The 21,616-nt window shown below is 43.2% G+C and overlaps 2 protein-coding genes across 42 annotated transcripts in view; one reads left to right on the top strand and one right to left on the bottom strand.

Annotated features, from left to right (window-relative positions):
- Positions 1-18,278, top strand: part of Fam117b (family with sequence similarity 117, member B) — a 110,115-nt gene extending 91,837 nt beyond the window's left edge. Inside the window, exon 9 of the mRNA XM_087566678.1 lies at positions 17,444-18,278. Coding sequence (XP_087422804.1) covers positions 17,444-17,502 — 59 coding nt within the window. The 3' untranslated portion in view covers positions 17,503-18,278. The remainder of the gene's footprint in view (positions 1-17,443) is intronic.
- The window catches only part of Ica1l (islet cell autoantigen 1-like), a 58,062-nt gene that overhangs the window by 20,053 nt on the left and 16,393 nt on the right, over positions 1-21,616 (bottom strand). For 21 of the 41 annotated variants that reach the window (NM_199400.2, XM_087566219.1, XM_087566216.1 and 18 more), the window contains 6 exon segments: positions 778-876; positions 3,135-3,260; positions 7,191-7,389; positions 8,779-8,902; positions 16,249-16,321; positions 18,022-18,200. In NM_199400.2, the coding sequence (NP_955432.1) occupies positions 778-876; positions 3,135-3,260; positions 7,191-7,389; positions 8,779-8,902; positions 16,249-16,321; positions 18,022-18,183 (783 nt within the window). In that variant the 5' untranslated portion in view covers positions 18,184-18,200. 41 annotated transcript variants of the gene reach the window in all.

Raw genomic sequence — 21,616 nt, forward strand, 5'->3', positions numbered from 1 at the left:
AGCTCCAGAGACACCAGACACCTCTGCCCTCTGCAGGCACCTCTGCCCTCTGCAGGCACCTGTGCAGGAGTGCGCGACACACACATCCCTCCAAGTTTTTTTTTAAGGATGACTTTAAAAATCCATCACGGACACTTCATGCAGCTGAGATGGGAATGTGAAGGTAAGAGGCACTGAAAGCCAGCCCGTCAGGACTGCAGGGATGAGTGTCACAGTGTGACTGTTGAATAAGCTGCACGCAAAGATGCGACTGGTGCTGCACACACATGGAGAAACTGATCAAACTGAGCACGCTTCTCATATGTACATGCTGTGGAACTAGGTCTCTTATGTTTGTGTCTGCAGCTGTAGTGGCACCCATGTCAGGGCCATGCTGTGTGACCTGGGCATCATGAACCACATCTGTGTGCTTTAAGTTTTTTATTACTAATCTTCACTTTCTAGAAATCTTTATTTTAAAGGATTTATTTTTAATTGCGTGTGCAGATGCCTACAGAGCCCAGAAGAGTGTGCTGTCAGGCCCTAGTGCTGAAGTTATGGGAGTTGTGAGTCACCCAACCAACTTTGGGTCCTTAGCTCTTACACACACTAGCACTCAGCCCACAAGAGGCCTGTGTACTTTAGTGTTCCTGGCAGATACTGGAACCTAGGCAGGACAGATCCTTAGGAATGGGGAATGTGTTTCCTGAGTTTGAAACTAAGCCCAGCAAAAGGTACTTTTAACATTGTCACCTAACTGAAGCGGTTCAGCTAAGCAGGAGGACCTGGGAGACATACCTTGAGAGCCATGAAGTCATATGGATGAAAGCCAGCACAGGCCTCTTGGATTTGGGACATCATTTGAGCCGTTTTCTCCCAGAACCCAAGTAATGTTCTCTGCAGAAACAGAAAAGACAACACTGGAGGTCTGCCTGACCCAGGCCTGTCTGAGCACCGGGGACCAGAGAGAACAGTTCTTTATTTAAGTGAGCTCTGTATGTGCACGTGCCTGTCTGTACACAGCACTGGAAAGTACCAGAGGATGAATGTAGCTTATAATAAGAGAAAGAAAACCTGGGTCCAAATTCCTCGAAATCTAAAGTCAAAGGCATCAAAGGCATAAAACACCAATCTCTGCAGAAGGACACACGTCATTTTTATGTCAGCACATGTAAGACTTGCATGCACATGCGTGCATGAGTGTATGAGTATGTGTGGATGTGTGTCTTTGAGTATATGTGCATATCACAGAGTGCCTACAGAGACCAGAGAACAACTTGAGGGAATTGGGTCTCCCAAGCCACCGTGTGGGTCCCAGAGGTCAAACTCAGGTCCTCAGACTTGATGGCAGGCACCTTCACCTGCTGAGGACTGCATTGCCCACAGGAATCTGTTTCTATGCTTTGTTTTGCTTTGTGAGGCATGGTCTTACTATGTAGCCTTGGCTGGCCTGGAACTTGCTAAGTACACCAGGATGTCCACAACACACAGAAATCCACCTGCTTCTGCAGTGCCTGGATTAAAGGTGTGTGCCACTCTGCTTGGTTCATAAGTATCTATTCATTGGAGAAAATGCTACTAAATTTGACCTTTTGTTAAGGGCTCAACAGAGACTTGGCCCTAAAAACCCATTATTTTAGGGCTGGAGAAATGGCTCAGTGGTTAAGAACACTGACTGCTTTTCCAGTGGTCCTGAGTTCAAATCCCAGCAACTACATTGGTGGCTCACAACCATCTGTAATGGGATCCAAGGCCCTCTTCTGGTGTGTCTGAAGACAGTTAACAGTATACTCATGTATAAATATAAAGTAAATAAAATCTTAGATTTTATTTATTTATTAATTTTGTATATATGATTAGTACATTGTAGCAGTCTTCAGACACACCATAAGAGGACCCTGGATCCCATTACAGATGGTGTGAGCCACCATGTGGTTGCTGAGAATTGAACTCAGGACGTTTGGAATTGCAGTCAGTGCTGTTAATCACTGAGCCATCTCTCCAGCCCCCAATAAAGTCTTTAAAAAAAAAAACCATGTTATTTAGCTAACTGATGTAATTTGTGATCTTCCTGTTGCTTCAAGACTGCTGTCCCAGGACAAAGGTTGAGAGGGAGAACAGAGGGGAGCTGAGCTCACAACTGTTGAGACTACAGCCTGCCACTGCCTTCACTTTCAAGGACATCTTTCCTTGAGTCTTGAGTTGCATGGTGCCAACCTGGATCAAGGACATGGCTTTCAGACAGCATGAGTGACCCTCTCCTCTCACGAATTCTCTCCTTTCTCAAAGGCAGCTTTCTATTGGCTGTTTACAAAGGCACGTGGAAGTCTGCAACCACGGCCGTGAGTAGCTGGTACTCGCTGTACCTTCAACATATGACTTGAGGGCAGGATGCACTGGAGACTTAGGAGGTCAGAGTCGCACAGCACACAGACTTGGTGGGTGGGAGATTTGGTAAACTTGCTGTTTGAAGCCCAAATTACCACTTAGTTGTCATTGGCTTCCTTATCTTTAGTCACTGCTTGACACAAAAGTTTTCAAACTTTTTGGATCATGGCATTCCTTTTGCTTTTTTGTTAGTTTTGGGACAGAGTCTAGTTGTGAACTCTCTATCCTCCTGCCTCTGCAGTTCTGGGGTTACCTGCATAAGCCCCCATACCTGGCTGGGCCCAGTGTCACTGCTTTAAATCAAAGTATACGTAACCAAAATTAAAGAGTCTTGATTTTACTCCCTCACCACTCCCCACCTTTGCTTTTTTTTGGGGGGGTTGTTTGTTTGTTTTTGTTTTTAAGGCAGGGTTTCACTGTATAGCCTTGGCTGTCCTGGAACTTACTTTGTAGACCAGGGTGACTTTGAACTCAGAGACCTGCCTGCCTCTGCCTCCTGAGTGCTAGAATTAAAGATGTGCACCACCACACCCAGCTCTCAACCTCAGAAAGTCCCTAAGTCTTTCACTGTGCCAGGACTCAAAAGAGAGTAGTGTGAAACTACAAGGCAGTTTCTAAGTGTCTCTTCAGTTACTGCCTTACAGGTCAACTGCAGCAGTCAGGACTTGAGCAATGACATACATTTTCTCACACCCATGACATGACTTTCAGAAGGAACCTCGCCACTCATCCTTACTGCGAGGACGTGCTGAGCATGGAGTGGGTACCTGGTAGGTAGCGAGTGAGTGAGATAACATATTGCACCGACTAGCACCCAGCAAGTCCACTTTCTGACAGACATCCATCTTTAACTTGTCGAAACAATCTTTGCTGTTTCTCACTTGAATCTGTACCTGAAATCACAAAAATTGTCAGTTACTATCAACACCAAAGATGCATGTCTAAAGGGTCTGAAATAAATGTCTCTCAGACACATGGAATTGTAACAGTTCCTCTTCTCAGGGCCATTATCACCCCATGGTTAGTGGTGGAGACTTTAGCGATTTCTGATAACTGTAGGAGAGTCTCATTATCGATCTCCTTTTAAAACATTTACATGTTTATGTTGCACGGGGTGGTGTGTGTGTGTGTGTGTGTATGTATGTGTGTGTATGTAATGTATGTGTGTATGTGTATGTATGTGTGTATATGTGTATATGTATGTGTATGTGTGTATATGTATGTGTGTATGTGTATGAGTGTATATGTGTGTATGTATGTATATATGTGTGTATGTATATATGTGTGTATGTATATGTGTGTGTATGTGTATGTGTGTATATGTATGTGTGTATGTGTGTATGTGTGTATATGTGTGTATGTATGTATATATGTGTGTATGTATATGTGTGTATGTGTGTGTGTGTGTGTGTGTGTGTGTGTGTGTGTGTGTGTGTGTAGGTCAGAGAACAACCTGTAGGAGGAGGTTCTCTCCTTTCACCATGTGAATTCTGAAGATGAAATTCACGTGATCAGGCTTGGTGGCAAGTGCCCCTGCCCTCTGAGCTAGCTCCTTGCCACTCCAATTGCTGTCCTATAGGTGAGAAAACCTGAGATAAAAAATGAAAACTGGGGTTGGGGATTTAGCTCAGTGGTAGAGTGCTTGCCTAGCAAGCGCAAGGCCCTGGGTTCGGTCCCCAGCTCCGAAAAAAAGAAAAAAAAATGAAAACCATAGTTGAGAAGAAAAAAATTATCCCAGATAAAAACAAATATCTGAAATGTTTAGGATTATGTACAGCATTTTGCTAAAAGAAGCAAAGAAATAGAAGGGCTGAGGAGAATGCTCGGTGGGCAAACGTCCCTGCCACCTAAGTTTGATCCTTGGGACCCAGAGGGGGAAAGAAGAGAACCAACACCCAGAAGTTGCCTTCTGTCAATCACATGTATTCTATAGTACGTGTTCACATACACAAAATAAATGAATAATGTAATATAAAATTTAGCTAGGCAGTAATGGCACATGCCTCTAATCCCAGCTATTAGGAGGCAGAGGCTGGGGGATCTCTTTGAGTTAGAGGACAGCCTGGTCTACAGAATAAGTTCTAGGACAGCCAGGGCTACACAGAGAACTCCCTGTCTCCAAAACCAACCAACCAAACAACCAACCAAACAAACAAATAATATTTAAAGATGAGCACACACATTCTAGCATCCCTTCCCCATGAGACCCGCCACACGACAGTATAATATAGAATAGTTTATTCAGGGCATGGAGACAGGAGTTAAGAGGGTAGTAGAGGCAGAGAAAGGAAGACAGAGAGAGAGAGAGAGAGAGAGAGAGAGAGAGAGAGAGAGAGAGAGAGAGGGAGGAGTAGATGCTTGCCATGAGTACATGGAGAGAGGGGTGGGGGGAGGGAAGGCAAGAAAAAGAGCAAGAGAGAACGAGAGAGCGCGGAGGGGCAAGCAGACCCTTTTACAGTGAATCAGGCATATCTGACTGTTGCCAGGCAACTGTGCAGTAGAGCTTAGACAGAATGCTCACACTAGAGGTATGTATGCATCTCATCAACAACAAATACAAATTATTACACTTTATAATAAAATACAATTTTTTTTGGTTCTTTTTTTCGGAGCTGGGAACCGAACCCAGGGCCTTGCGCTTCCTAGGCAAGCGCTCTACCACTGAGCTAAATCCCCAATCTCCATAAAATACAATTTTTAAATGTAAAAAAAGTAATAACCATTTTAGAAGAATAAATAGAAGCCATGGTAAAATGTTGGAAGACATTAATATTTCTAAATCATTGAGGCATTTATATATTTATTTCTTCATAGATGTCACTGGATAATATAAATACTGACTTTTGTTTACAAGTTGTCTAGTTTATGAAACACTATTCTAGGAACTGAGACACGGTGGCAAACCAAACAAGTGCTCATGCCATCACTGTCAGGTAGAGAGGGACAGGAGAAGTTCATAATTACAGGAGGGCCTCTGCTTGGAAACACACAAACAAGTGAAGGGAACTGAGTGACTGTCCAGGGCTCAGGAAGGCCCTCGGCAAGCTGGGTGTTTGAACAGAACAGCAAGATGATGAACGGGCTACACCAAGGACTCTTGGCGTAAGCAGGCCACGAAAGGGAAAGGTTCTGAGGAAGAGACTGACAGAGCAGAGCCCTGGGGGCACCAGAAGCAAGAATAAGAAGGCTGTGTGTGTGTGTGGAGATAAAGGAACAGACCTTGTGGGATTCTGAGGGGGATTAGATAGAAATCTGGTTGGTTTTTTTGTTTGTTTGATTTTTGGGTTTTTCCCCCCTTCCAGACAGGGTTTCTCTGTGTGGCCCTGGCTGTTCTGGAACTCACAGAGTCCAACCACTCTCAAGGACTAAATGTTATTATTATCAAGAGTATAATCAAGAGTATAAGTGGCTTAGGACAGGCCTCAGGTCAAGTATTCACCTAGTTGACAGGGCTGCCGGGAGTAATCAATGACCTTGACACAGCTAGAACCATTTTGGAAGAAGAAACTTAAATTGAGGAAAATGCCCCGACCGCACACAGATGTGGGAAGGTGCAGCTCACTGTGTGGTGCCAACTCTGGGCTGGTGGTCCCAAGTGCTGTAAGAAAGCAGGCTAACCACACCACAACAGAGCGGCAGGCAGCTCTCCTCTGTGGCTCTGCTTAGCTCCTGCCTCCACGCTTCTCTGCTTCAGGTCCCGTCCGCTTTCCTCTGCAGATGACTGTTCTGTGGAACTGTAAGCTGAAAACACCCTCCCCTCCCTAAGTTGCTTTTGGTAATGGTGTTCTACCACAGCAAGGAAGTAACTGAGACACAAGGCAAGGGGGCGACTCGCAGGATTTGGTACAGGGGACGCTCCATCAGCATTAATCATTGTGGCTTCATTATAGGGAATGAATTACTGAATGAATGTTAATAACCATATATAGTGAATTTAAAGTAGGTGTGTGTGTGTGTGTGTGTGTGTGTGTGTGTGTGTGTGTGTGCTCATGTAAGGACTCTACTAGTGGGCTGTATCTTCATATAATGAATTTATTAAAAAATATATAAGTATGTTACTGTAGCAGAATGAAAAACTTAATAATCTCCACTTTTTATTAGAACTAAGAATCATTTTCACATGATTTTTACCTTAGCAATCACAGATTTTCCCACTAGTAATACACTATTTTCTATCTGTACATAAATTCCAAAACCTGATTTAGAACACGATTAGAGCTTTTGTGAAATAAAAAAGGTAAGACTGTGAGCAAGGTGCCATTCAGAGTACGCCTGCTGAAATAGCCAAGCAGGGATAATAAAACCTAATTTCCTGGGCTGCAGAGATGGCTCAGCGGTTAAGAGCACAGACTGCTCTTCCAGAGGCCCTGAGTTCAATTCCCACCAACCACATGGTGGCTCACAACCATCTGTAGTGGGATCTGATGCCCTCTTCTGGTGTGTCTGAAGACAGCTACAGTGTACTCGCATACATGAAATAAATAAATAAGTAAATAAATAAATAACCCTAATTTTCAAAAGAGTCTAGAGCCGGGCGCGGTGGCATGCCCCTGTAACCCCAGCTCTCAGGAAGCCAGGGAGGAACTAGTGCTCCTGCCCAGCCTGGGCTGTACAGGGAGAGCCTCTCTTAGATGACTGAGCAGCAAAGAGCACTGGCTGCACAACTCTTCCCCAGGACCTGAGCTTAGTTCCCAACAGGGAATGGCAGCTCACAACCATCTATGATTTGACCCAATGCTGTCTTCTGGAGTGCAGACATACAAGTACTCACATACCTAAAAGACATAAACATCCTAAAGGAAGGAAAGGGACGCATTTCTTACTTTTCTGAACTTCTCCACTTGTTTGAAGGTGTCTGGGTCAAGTTCCTGTGATGCGTCTTTCATCCACAGCAGGGCCCCTCTGTACTCGGTGCGAGCCCGCTCCATGCGGTTGATGGTCACTGAGGTGTCAGAGATGGCCCTCTGACTGAACGTTGCCACTTCTTGCTTAAGACGAGACAGGGGAGTGCACAAGGCCAGTCTAACAGCACAGAGGTAGTGATCAGAGGATTATATATATCCATAAACAAAAATCTAGACACATTGCAACATGTATTCACCATGGAGCTAAGTCACAAATAGGAAATTCTTGACATGCTTTGAAGATTTAGAAAGCAGACCCTGAGTTACTGGGGGACATGCTTCTACAGGTTGTCTCTTTCAACTTTAGGGAACACAAGTTTGTTGATCCAGATATAAATAATCCACCAGGCACACCTACCCCCTAGAAAAGAATTCTAAAGCAACACAGGACCTGTGCTCCAAAACACAATGTAATTTACAGAGATTGTCCAGTTGGCAAGTGTAGGGAAAACTTGGGTACAAAAGATTAGATAAAAATGCTAGGAAAACTAATGGGGGTGCAGTTATTGGCAGCTTGGATGAGGACAGAAAAACAGATATTTAAGAAGTACAACTCAAAACCAGCTGGGCTAAAGCTGCTTTTGAACAGTGGCACAGGAGGGCCCTGGACCGTCAGGCTTGATGCCTTAATGAGGATTTCTTCACTAATGTGGCAGAGTGAAGCCACCCGGGCAGACATCTCAGTACAGGACCTGATAAGGTCAATTTTTTTATTTTGTCTGTAATACAAGCATCTGAGCTACATTTACTGTGTATATATATATGTGTGTGTATATATATATATATATATATATATATATATATATATATATATATATATATACACACACACACACACACACACACACATATAGCCTTTATAACATATCTTTATGCTAAGCACTGTGAAATAATAAGGGGAAAGTATCGAATTAAGAAAGAAGAAAACCTGGCTGTGGTGCATGCCTTTAATCCCAGCACATGGGTAGGCAGAGGCAGGTGAGTATCTGTGAGATCAAGTTTAGCCTGGGCTACATAGTAACCTTTCTAAAAAATAAAAAAACAATTTTAAAAGAAAGTTTCCATTTAATTAGAAATACTATAATGTCACCAAAGCTGAAGGAGTGCTGCTCAAAGGCCTCGGCACGTGAGGCCCAGGGCTTGTCTGGTCAGCATCTCAGAAGAAAACATGGACACCGAAAAAATACACATATTTGAAATATTAGTCATGCTATAGCACTATTATAGAAAACCATTTGAGAAAAAGAAATATAATACAAAGTGCTAATTTTAGGAATTATGTATTCAAGAGCACCAATTTTTAATTCTTTTGAATGCAAATGAATAATTTAAAATGAGTAACTAAATGATTAATTAGAATTAAAAAAATGTATCTCTAAACACAGTTTTCCTGAAGCACATTCCATTGCCTTATTAGTATAGGCAGTAGTAGCCTTTCTGTGGGAGCATAGCACACGTCAGAAAGGTCACATGACTACAGGTCAGAGGGTGAAGGAAAGCTGTGGACCTTTGCTTGGCTGAAGAGCAGAGGGCCTTGCCGGCGGCGCCCATCATTTTGCCAGCTTGAGTTGCATCCCGCTCTGCTTGAAACGTTAAAAAGAGCCCTAGTTCATTTTCTTCCTCTGATATAACTAGGGGAAAAAAGTACAGTTTAGTTAATTCTTTCATTTCACCATTTGCTTAAAACTTAACAGGCAGGAGACATGAGTCTACAGGTCAAGGTGCGTGACAACCTGAGTTCAGTCCTTGGAGCCATACGTGGAAGGAGAGAACTGACCCCTACAGGTTGTCCTCTGACCTCCACACATGTTCTATGGCACTTGAGTACACAGACACACAGACACACAGACACACACACACACACACACACACACACACACGTAATTTAAATTTTAAAATAAAGAGTCACAAGGGGAAGAAAATTCTCTGAGTTTCTCCCGCTGCAGAGGCTGGCAGCCTGGAGAGCACGTTTAGTTCTGGGTGCTGTAGATGCTGGGGCAGCAGAATTTCCTTCTGCAAAGCTGACTGTTCGTAACCACAGGTAAACTGGCAAATGTCAAACCATAAAAACTGCTATACTGACCCCAGCATGGGGTGCTGCCAGATGCTGAGAAGAAACTGAGGAAACACACAGGGACTGACTAAATTGACTACTTTCATATCCGTCACAGATCTAAAAACGAAATAAAACTGCAGGGCTTGACCAAGAGGAAGTGGAGTGTCGAGCATGTGCTCTGCAAGTGTGAGGCCCCATGTGCGCACGGAAGTCGGCTTAGGGTTTGTTTTGTTTTGTTTGCTTATTTCCTGAGACAGCTTCTCAGTGTGCATCAGATAGCCTTCTAGAATACACACACACACCATCATACCTGTGTGCATCACTTCCCCCACCCCCATCCCCCAGGGTCTCTGTAGGGAGCACTGGCTGTCCTGGAACTTACTATGTAGACCAGGCTGTCGTAGAACTTGGAAAGCTCCGCCTACCTCTGCCTTCTGGAATTGAAGGTATGCGTCACCATGCCTAGCCGGTTACTCATTCTTGTTATACTTTACAAGAGCGTCAGGCTAGAAACAAACCAACAGCAAAATATCGCTCCTTTGCTACAGATGGTTTTAGAAACGCCAATCTAGTCCTCTACCTGGTAACTTTTAAACCACTTTCAAATGGACAGGAGGAAAAGGCCTTCAGAACTCACCTAAGCCAACGGGACCCTGAAATGACACCAATGTCACACCTACTTTCGCCTTAGCTACAAAGAGGTTGAACACCAAAAGGGGTTTTCCCTGTGCTCAAGATGTGGTAGCGGGACATGCTGCATCCTCTGAAATGAAATTGTGGATTTCCTGGGTTTTCCAGAAGAAGCTGTGACAAACTGTTGATGTCATGGGAAGCAAAACTGTGAGAGAATCAAGGGATAACTGGGCAGACTTTCCCTACTGGTGAAGCCAACATGGTAATTGCTACAGTTAAGCCACAAACCAGAGATGAGAGAAAAGCTCCATCCAGCAGTGGTAATTTCACAGTGAAATTTTAAAGAAATGTTGGAGCATGTCTTTAGTTTCAAAATAAGGCAGGGGTCACAGTAAACATTGAAGATGAGGTGAAAGGATTGTCACTACAGGTCCAGCTGCAAAGAAGTGTACAGACTGGGGGCCCAGAATTGCATCTGTGGCTGTCTGAATAAAAATGGCCCCCACAGACTCATAGGAAGTGACCTTGCTGGGGGTGTGGTCTTGTTGGAATAGGTGTGGCCCTGTCAGAGGAAGTGTGTCATTGGAGGTGGCCTTTGAGGTCTCAAAACCTCAGGCCAGGCCTAGTGGCTCACCATCTCTTTCTGCTGCCTGTGGATGCAGCTGTGGAAGTCTCAACTACCTCTCCAGCACCGTGTCAGCATACCACCATGCTTCCATGGTGACAATGGATTTAACGTCTGAACTATAAGCCAGTCCCCATTAATGATTTAACCTCTGAACTGTAAGCCAACCTCCTCTTCCTTCTGCTCCTCTCTGCTATCCAAAAGGTGACCAAGGCCATAGAGCACCACAATGCAACGGTGTGGGGGGGGGTGTTAGAATTTTTTCTAAGTTCCACCCCACTTACCTGGCAATAGCCAGGTGTGCCTGACTCACTATAAAAGGGGCTGCTTGCTCCCTCCTCACTCTCTTTTGCTCTCATTCGTCCCTTCTTGCTCCCACTCTCTCCCTGTCCCCCGTCATTCCCCCCCCACCCCCCACCCCCCACCCCCCACTCCTGCTCCATGTGCTCATGGCTGCCCTCTACTTCTCTACTCTCTCTCTGCCTTTCTCTGCCTCTACTACCCTCTTGAATCCCCTTCCTGTGCCCTGGATAAATTCAGGGGGAGGGGATTCTTCAGCATGGGCCCACCTAGGCACCCCCTTCCCCCATACCTGACCACACCTCCTTAGAACATATCCCCCCCTCTTTATCTTTTTATAAACACATCAGAGGTGACTTCGCAGTCTGTGTTATCACCTTTAATAAAACTATGCACTGCATTATAAGCACCAAACACTATCAGAGAGCATGAATCGGAGAATCTGGCCCTAGTAAAGCCCTGCTAATATTTTCAAAGTTATAAACTGAAAATTTTCAATTTCCTTTGGTATCTTCTAAGTATAGACTTAACAATGCTCCTCATCTGAAAGCATCTCTGTCCAGTCCATATACATAGCCCCTGGACAGAGGAAGAGTGTTCATACTTCTAACCCACAATTACTGAGTCCCCAACTTTAACGATGACTCAAAGGCGTGAGTCTACTGCGTTTTCTACAATCTGACTTCAGTCTATCTCTTTTTATTAACATAAAATATTCTTGTGGGACTGGAGAGATGGCTCAACAGTTAGGAGCACTGACTGCTCTTCCTGAGGTGCTGAGTTCAATTCCCAGCAACCGCATGGTGGCTCACAACCATCTGTAATGAGATCCGATGCCCTCTTCTGGTATGTCTGAAGACAGCTACAGTGTAGTTATGTATAAAAAAAATGAATCTTAAAAACAAACAAACAAACAAACAAACAAACAAACAAAAAACTCTTGCAAGCTCCAGGGAGTCATGAGACTTAGATCCACCTCTCACAGGTCACATGACTCCAGATAAGTACTCCTGTTAATTACAACCAAAACTTCCATGCCCATTGTCTACCCCTGAAGGTGGGCTCCCCCTTTCTCTGGTCTTGGGAGTCCTCCCTTCCTCCAGCTACCAGGACCACAGGCCTGAAAGTTTCAACTGTACACCCAATTAGCATTTCCTCTAGGCTCTGCCCAATAGTTACCTAGCAATGGCTAGGTAATGGTCAGGAACCAGGTATATAAGAACTATTCAGGCTTCTCCCCTCCCTCTGCTCCCTCCCTCTCCCCCTTCCCATCTTTTCTCTCTTATCCACACCCCCATCTTCCTTCTCTCTCTCCATCTATTCCCTGTCTTTCTTTCCCTCCCACATGTCCCCAGTCGGCCTCTTCCCTTCTTCTCTCCCTTTCTCCCCCATTCCTTTCCTCCAATAAACCTTCTCTATTTTAGGTTTGCCTCATGGCTTGATTTCTCAGGGAGAACACTTTGGCATAGGCCCGCCCAGGCAGCTCCTACCGCTGTCCTAACTTTACCTTCTGTCCCTAGTCTATATCTATCCCAGCAGATTTCCAGTCTCCCATGCCTGCAATGCACCAGCCTCAGCGGCTTTCAGAACCTGCATCCCAGATTGCTCCAAAGAGGTCTACACTTCTGTACTCTCAGGTGGTCAGCAGAACCTGGGTGGCAGGCAAAACTGACATCTCCAGCCTGCACTCCTGTCTCCCTTCAGTCCTTTGACCAACATTCCAGCCTTCTGGGTCCACAACAGCAGCAACAATACCCCATTGGCAGCGTAGTCTTCATTTTCAGTCAGGAGTCATGTTACTTTAGTTGAGAGATATGCATTTTCTTTGCCTCATAACTTTAATCTTAGGAAAAGTCTTCATTTCTGTATGTGGATTTAGGGTTCTCTGGGAACATGGAACACGTTAATCAGGGTCAGAACAAATGGGTGAGGTGCCTATTAACCAAAGCAGGTGCTGGCCAGCTCTCCCAGCACACCTCCCAGCACACCTCCAGCTCTCCCAGCACCCTCCCTCCTCACACCTACCCCCGCCCTAAAGCTCTCTAAACCAGGAGGTGGGCTTTAGTCCCCTTCCTCCAGCGTCTTTTCCTCTTAGCCTTTTTCGATACCTGCTATCTTGGTTCTTCTCTTCTTCACCCTTTGCCCTCACTCCTCTTCCCTCAGGACTCTTCTCGATGCTTCTGTCTGTGCTTTCCCTCATAGTTGTAATAAAAACCTTCTCAACTATACCCAGGGGCAGTCACCTCTTCATTTTCAGTCAGGAGTCATGTTACTTTAGTTGAGAGATAAGCATTTTCTTTGCCTCATAACTTTAATCTTAGGAAAAGTCTTCCTTTCTGCGTGTGGATTTAGGGTTCTCTGGGAACACGGACCACGTTGTTAAATCAGGGAACACAGTCTCACCTTTATTGATGTTGAAAGGGCAGGTGAGGTCCAACCTGTGCTGCTTTTGTGATAGGACCTGCTGGCCTGCATGAACAGATACCCCACACTGACAGCCTCACCCCTGGGCAACTGATTCCATAAAGATGGATAATGCTATTCTGTGACAGCAAATGGTGAACTCATACAGCTCCACATCCAATCTCCATTACAAAGTTCACGGCATTGACTACCCACTGCATTTATCTGACAGTACTAGCCACAGACCTGTTAGACCTGTGGAGTCTCTAGACACCACATATTTATGTACATCCTAAAGAGCTTTCATATATGCACCGAAACCCGCATATATGATCCCTTCCTTATTCTGAAATGCCACAAGGGTGCCCAGAGATCTAGTGATTTCATGGCAAAATTAAAGACACACAAGCTTGCCACTCTTTCTAGACATTTCCATTTCAACAGACTATGACGGTCCAGTGTTCATGGCAGCCGTTTACAGCTTGGTGGTTTTGAACCTTAGTCATCTGGCCCCAAGTTTCCTTTGCTCTTTACTCTTCTTAGTCTTAGTTACAAACTCTTGTATGGATGCATGCTGTTTTCTTTCTTTAACCTCATTCCCTGGCCTCCGAATCTCTCTTTTCCTCATCTTCCACCCTCCATAAACCACCTACCCACTACCCTCTCCACAGGGTTCCCTCTGTCAATTACTATAGCCCAAGTTAATTCCACCTGCAGCTCTGGGTTATAGCTCTGTACTGACTCAATTGTATGCTTTCTGTATCACCTTTTATTTTGTTGCAAAAAGCTCAACTATGTCATAGTATATATCACATATTCACACACACACACAGACACATACACACACACACACACACACATACCCTTGCCTAATGATGCCATATTGAAGTTCTTCAATGTGAGCTTTGATTATAAATTGTAAGCTTCAGAAGACAGACAGCTTTTTTTTTTTTTTTTGAGTCAGGGTTTAACTGTAACCCAGACTGATCTGGCAGTAACTCCGTGGTCCACACTAGCCTCCCACTCAGAGTGATCCTCCTTCCTTAAGCCTCCTGACTGCTGGGGTTACAGGGGAGAGGCACCACCACACAGACAAGGAGGTAATTTATCAATGAACAAATGCTTACTGAATACATGCTAGGTACTGTTTTTAAGGCTTAGGAACAAGTAAACAAAAACAATTCTTGCATTATGAGATCAAGAACAATGGGTCAGTGGATAACAGCACTTGCCCCCATACCTGATCTGAGTTCCATCCCCACACCCACCCCCAGTCCACGTGATGGAAAGAAAGAATTGGCTCCCTCAAGTTTTCCTCTGACTTTCACAATTATGTACTGGCATGTGCATGCCCTAGTCCCAAGAAAAAGATAACTAATAAGTAATAAAATGTTAAAAAGAAAAACAAATTCTGGTGCAAAAAAGCAATAGAAAAATACATTGAATGTTGAGCATTATGAGAGCACAGGGGAGGCTTAATGGAGAAGGAGTTTAAATTTAGACATGGGGGTCAAGGGAAAGCCTCATTAACCTAAGGGAAACTTCAAAAGCCTAAGGGATGTGAGGAAGCACATGATGCAAATGCTTGTTGTGAAGAAATTAAAACAGTTTAATGAAAGGATTTTAGGATGAGATCGAAGAGGCAGTCACATCCAGTAAGCCACTCCCCAGAATCCACATGATGGAAAGAAAGAATTGGCTCCTGCAAGAAGATATATAGAGATAGAGATAGATATAGATATATAGATATAGATATAGATAAGATATAGATAGATATAGATATAGATAGATATAGATATAGATAGATATAGATAGATAAGATATAGATAGATATAGATATAGATGATAAGATATAGATGTAGATATAGATAAGATAGAGATAGAGATAGAGATGATATAGATATAGATAGATATAGATATAGATAGATATAGATGATATAGATAAGATATAGATGTAGATATAGATAGAGATAGAGATGATACAGATATAGATAAGATATAGATATAGATGTAGATGTAGATATATAGATGATATAGATAAGATATAGATGTAGATAGATATAGATATAGATAATAGATAGATAGATAGATAGATAGATAGATAGATAGATAGATAGATAGATAGAGATATTCTACTATCATCGAGGTGGAGAAAGAAATCCAAAGGCTAGGTCAGAGTCAGAGAAGAACCCGCCAATGGCAATATGTTGAGAAGGAGAAAGCTGAAGAGGAAAAGCAAAGCAGGGAAGGCAGACAGAAGCCGTGACAGAAGCAGTGTCTGAGGCAGGCGGGGAGGAGGAACTCATCAGCTGAGGATGAGAATTGATCTCTGGACTTTCCTTCTTGTGACTTTTACCAAAGATCCTCAGAGGAGTGGAAGAAGCTGTGCTGAGGTGAAGCTATAGTCTGTAATCCAGCATCAGGAGTGTGGAGGCAGGAGACTCAAAGCCAGCTCAGCTACACAGTGAGACTGTCTCAAGAGAAAAAAAAATAAAGTCCCTACAGGACACACAGACAATCTTGTTGACTGTTTCTGAGAGAGAGGAAAGGAATGAGGTACTGATTGTAGAGTCTGCAGGGTCAAAAAAGGCTTTGAGGGGCTGGGGATTTAGCACAGTGGTAGAGCGCTTACCTAGGAAGTGCAAGGCCCTGGGTTCAGTCCCCAGCTCCGAAAAAAAGAACCAAAAAAAAAAAAAAAAAAAAAAAGGCTTTGAGTGGTGGAAGACAATCTCAAGACTTACCAGAGTAGAAAGTAAACGTCACATGATTTAATGAGCCACAGAAGGGAAAGACAGACACTGGGGATTTTGGGAACAGGTCACTATAAGTGTTCATAGTTTACAATAAAATCATATGAAATGGTTTGATAGACCACTACCTTCTCATTAAGTGATTCAGTTTTAAAACGCATGTCAGTACTTATTTGAAATGGGGATGATCAGATATCTAGGAGGTCATACCATTGAGTCTTAGCTGGTATTTCTCAACTGCCTTCACGAGTTCATTGCATGTCTCCTGGATGGAGTGAAAAACCTTGAAAAATAAATTTTATTAGGACACTTTAAAGAACAATAAACAAATACAACTTTTAGCACTTCAAAAGTTGAAATTAGCATAAAAGTATCTGTTACATTACATGACTTCTATCCATTTTACATGACTGTGATGTATGGTTTAGACACTATGTTTGCTTTCCCTGACTGGGGTGTACTTTAGGCTGTTATATCACCGATAGAGAAAGCGTATTTAAATTTCCTGTGAATGCTGGAGAAAAAGTATGAATGTGTGGAGACTACTACAGCACCTGTTCTCCCCTCAGTTCCCAAGTTATCTGAACACTGCCAAGTTATGTCCATTATAAACTACATCAAATAGTGCTAGTGACACAAAGACAAGAGAGTGCCCTTAGAAACAGCTGATGCTGAACATAGCTTTACTAATATTAGTCAAATCAAAACAGCCCAATAAGCTTACTATAAAAATAACGTATTGACTGGGTGTGGTGGCACACACCTTTAATCCCAGCACTCAGGAAGCGGAGACAGGAAGATTTCTGTTAGGACAGCCAGGGCTACATGTCTCTGGACAGAGACAAAGAAACCACCTGCCACCCCCACCACCAAAATATATGTTCTGGACCCAAGCAGTGGTGGCTCACACCTTTAGTTTCAGCACGTGGGAGGCAGAGGCAGGTGGATTCTGAGTTGGAGGCCAGCCTGGTTTACAGGGTGAATCCCAGGACAGCCAGGGCTACACAGAAAAACCCTGTCTTGAAAAATCAAAGTAATTAATTAATTAAAAATAATGTACTAGGCTGGTGTGGTACTAGTAAAGGAGTTGGAGCCAGGAGCTATGAGTTCAAAACTACCTACATTGTGGTCATACATACCACATATAAAGCAGTACACGGAAGGTTATAATAATTTTTTGTTTTGTTCTGTTTTGAGACAGGATGACCACAATATATTGTAACATTTAAAAAGCGGCAAGGATTCTGAAAGATTTTACCCTAAAGAAATGACAAAAGTTTGAGATGTGTTTAACCTAAACATTATGTATAATATATATTAAAGATTATACATATGTTGAAGGTTTCATAGTACGCCATTTCTAAAAAACGGTTTACTTATCCTTATTTTTATGTTTTGCCTGTAGGTGTGTCTCTACACCATGGGCATGCCTTGGGCCAATGGAGGCCAGAAGACAGTGTCTGATCCCGAGACTGCAGTTACAAATAGTTGTGAGCTGCCATGTGAGAACTGGGAATAGTACCTTGGTCCCCTGGAAAAGCAGACAGGGCTTTTAACTGCTGAGCCACCTCTCCAGACCTCTATTCCATTAGTGTGTACAATTTTTATGTTTTTACATATCAGTTCAAAGCTAGCCTGGTCTCCAGAGGGAGTTCAGGCCAGACAGGGCTACACAGTGAGACCCTGTCTCAAAAAAAAAAGAAAGAAAGAAAGAAAGGAAGAAAGAAAGAGAGAAGAGAAAGAGGAGGAGGACAAAGAGAAGAGGAAGAGGAAGAGGAGAAGGAGGAAGACTACAAAAGTGGAAGTGTAAGCCAAGCAAACCCTTTCCTCCCCAGCTTGCTTTTGGTCATAGGGTTTCATCACAGCCACAGAAACCCTAAGACATCCCAAACTTCTTGGTGTTAAAGTTTGCTACAATCCCTGCTCGGAGTCCCAGATATTACCCAGTTCCGTGCAACACACACACACGGTCTTCACATTTACCTCAAGTTTAGCATCCAGTTCTGCATCAGATGCAACCACGTGCTCATCCTCCTTTTTCCCTGTCGCTTTGATAAAGACCTGCTTAGTTTTCCAGTATTTCTTCTGCATTCTGCTCACTACTGACTGGCTGTCTTCTGGTCTGAGGTGCTCAAAGGAATCCATGGAGTAACTGAAACAGACTAAAATGAGGCTTCTTTTAAAAACTTTCTGATAGATTAAAGACTATATTGTATTTTAATAAACATAATAAATATCTAGCTAGTGTGTCAGTATTTTATTGATAAACCAAAATGATATTAAATATAAGCATAATGCTTGCTTTATATGATCTTGGTTTATTTTATAATTACAACTAGAGAAAGAGAGAAAAGATCAATATTACTACATTTTGGTTGCGAAGCAAAGATGATAAAATTGTTATTCTATAGATATGGGTGGAAATAATGCTATTTAATCAATATCTACTGGTAAACATGTCTTAGTCTATTAATCTAGAAGGATTTTTTATTCTGCAGTATACTAAGAAATGAGGAAGTGTACACACACATTTCCTGTGACTACCCCATCTGTACAGAGCTGTTCTGTATCTATTGTTATTGTAAAGATTTGGATACATGCACGTCTTTAAATAGTAAAGAAATATATTAATATCCAATAAGACAATAAAAATGAGTCCAGTAGAGGTGGCTAGCACTTCAGAGGCAGAGGCAGGCAGGTCTCGGTGAGTCTGAGGTCAGCTTGGTCTACAGAGCGAGTTCCAGGACAGCCAGGGATACACAGAAACCCTGACTCCAAAACAACCATCAAACAAACAAAAGTAAAATGAATGAATGAATGAAATCCTTAGACATGAAGGAGACATGGTATGAGAGAGCCATCATCATAAAGCCGGTGTCTGAGTGACTGCTCTAACATAGTTGGCATACTTCCCTATAAGGAAAGGAAACATGGAGGCACTTAGTAAAGATGCTAAAGAAGAGACAATAGTAACTGACACTAAAGCCCAGCTTACTGCTGTGAACTGGGGGAACAGAACAGAGAGGCAGTGACTCATTCATTGTATTTTCCTGGCTGGCAAAACAAACAAACAAACAAACCAAAAAAACCTCAGAAAAACTGGTTCATTTCCCTCTTACTCTGAAGCACTAATTAAGTTAAAAGTAGGCTAATTTCTAAATTTCCAGGGCCAAACAAGAGCAAGAGGCCCCAACAAGACACACAAGCTAGGGGTTGGGGATTTGGCTCAGTGGTAGAGCGCTTGCCTAGCAAGCGCAAGGTCCTGGGTTCGGTCCCCAGCTCCAAAAAAAAAAAAAAAAAGAAGACACACAAGCTAGAGGGGAGGTGGGTAAGTCGCACAGCAAGGCTGGGGCTAGAGGGTGATGGCATTATTTAAACTGACACACAGACTTCTTTTTAAACACAAAGGATCCAAAGCCATAAAAAAAAAAAAAAAAAGCCTAGGGGGTTGGGATTTAACTCAGTGGTAGAGTGCTTGCCTAGCAAGCTCAAGGCCCTGGGTTCAGTCCCCAGCTCCAAAAAAAAGAAAAGAAAAAAAAAAAAAAAGCCTAGGACTCGTGTCAGAGTGTTTGCCTGGATGCATGAGTCCCTGGGTTCGATCCTCACTAATGTAAAAATCAAACTCAATTAAAACAAAGTCCGGGGAAACTAAAAGCCACAATCCAACCTGACCACATACAATGTGACATTCACCTAAAACAAAAAGACACAAAGGAACAAAAATAAGGAGGAATGATAGCAGATCTTACCAATATATACCAAGATTTAACATGTGGTACATAGACAATAATCTATAGAAAACATTGGAACAAGTCAGAGACTCCAGTTGCAAAGTTCAAGTGGATTAAAAACCAACTAGATGTGGGCTGGAGAGGTGGCTCAGCGGTTAAGGGCACTGGCTGCTCTTCCAGAGGTCCTGAGTTCAATTCCCAGCAACCACATGGTGGCTCACAGCCATATGCGACTCCAGTTCCAGAAAATTCAATCTCCTCTCCCGGTCTCTGCTGCACCAGGAATGCATGTGATACACATAAAAACATGCAGATACACTTGGTGTACATACTTACATGCAGGCAAACATCTACACATAAAATTAATTTTAAAAATTGACTAGCTAGCCAGTGCGGTGTAATTCCAGTACTTGGGAGACTGAGACAGGAGGATCTCATGGTCAAGGCTGCCTGGGATGCATAGTGAGAGTCTGCCTAAATAAGTAAGTAAGTAAATAAAGCTGTCTGAAATGGCTTAGGAGCAAAGTAAAGACAACAGACAGAAAATCAAAATGACCCACAAACAGGAGGAGATTTAGAAGAGAGACACAGGTAGACAGTGGGGAAGAGAAAGGCCATAAGAAGGCGGCAAGACAGAGTGGGACAGAAACACTCAAGAAATACCATAGCCCTCAAACTTGTGTCAGTCATGATGTTAAGTACAATGAGGTGGGCAGACCTAGGTAGGGTAACACAAAATTATTAATAAGTACAGCATAGACAAACTGTTCAAATCCAAAGACAGGGGATTTTTGCTATCTTTTTAGATAGCAGAGAAAATACTGTGAAAACAGGAAAAAAGTATTGTTTTTTTTTTTTTTATTAACTTGAGTATTTCTTATATACATTTCGAGTGTTATTCCCTTTCCCGGTTTCCGGGCAAACATCCCCCTCCCACCTCCCCTTCTTTATGGCTGTTCCCCTCCCCATCCTCCCCCCATTGCCGCCCTCCCCCCAACAATCTAGTTCACTGGGGGTTCAGTCTTAGCAGGACCCAGGACTTCCCTTTCCTCTGGTGCTCTTACTAGGATATTCATTGCTACCTATGAGGTCAGAGTCCAGGGTCAGTCCATGTATAGTCTTTAGGTAGTGGCTTAGTCCCTGGAAGCTCTGGTTGCTTGGCATTGTTGTACATATGGGGTCTCGAGCCCCTTCAAGCTCTTCCAGTTCTTTCTCTGATTCCTTCAACGGGAGTCCTATTCTCAATTCAGTGGTTTGCTGCTGGCATACGCCTCTGTGTTTGCTGTATTCTGGCTGTGTCTCTCAGGAGCGATCTACATCCGGCTCCTGATGGCCTGCACTTCTTTGCTTCATCCATCTTGTCTAATTGGATGGCTGTATATGCATGGGCCACATGTGGGACAGGTTCTGAATGGGTGTCCCTTCTGTGTCTGTTTTAATCTTTGCCTCTCTATTCCCTGCCAAGGGTATTCTTGTTCCCCTTTTAAAGAAGGAGTGAAGCATTCACATTTTGATCATCCGTCTTGAGTTTCATTTGTTCTAGGCATCTAGGGTAATTCAAGCATTTGGGCTAATAGCCACTTATCAATGAGTGCATACCATGTGTGTTTTTCTGTGATTGGGTTACCTCACTCAGGATGATATTTTCCAGTTCTGACCATTTGCCTACGAATTTCATAAGGTCATTGTTTTTGATAGCTGAGTAATATTCCATTGTGTAGATGTACCACATTTTCTGTATCCATTCCTCTGTTGAAGGGCATCTGGGTTCTTTCCAGCTTCTGGCTATTATAAATAAGGCTGCGATGAACATAGTGGAGCACGTGTCTTTTTTATATGTTGGGGCA

The sequence above is a fragment of the Rattus norvegicus genome, chromosome 9 (assembly GCF_021556685.1).
Source record: "Rattus norvegicus strain SHRSP/BbbUtx chromosome 9, alternate assembly SHRSP_T2T, whole genome shotgun sequence".
NCBI lineage: Eukaryota > Metazoa > Chordata > Mammalia > Rodentia > Muridae > Rattus > Rattus norvegicus.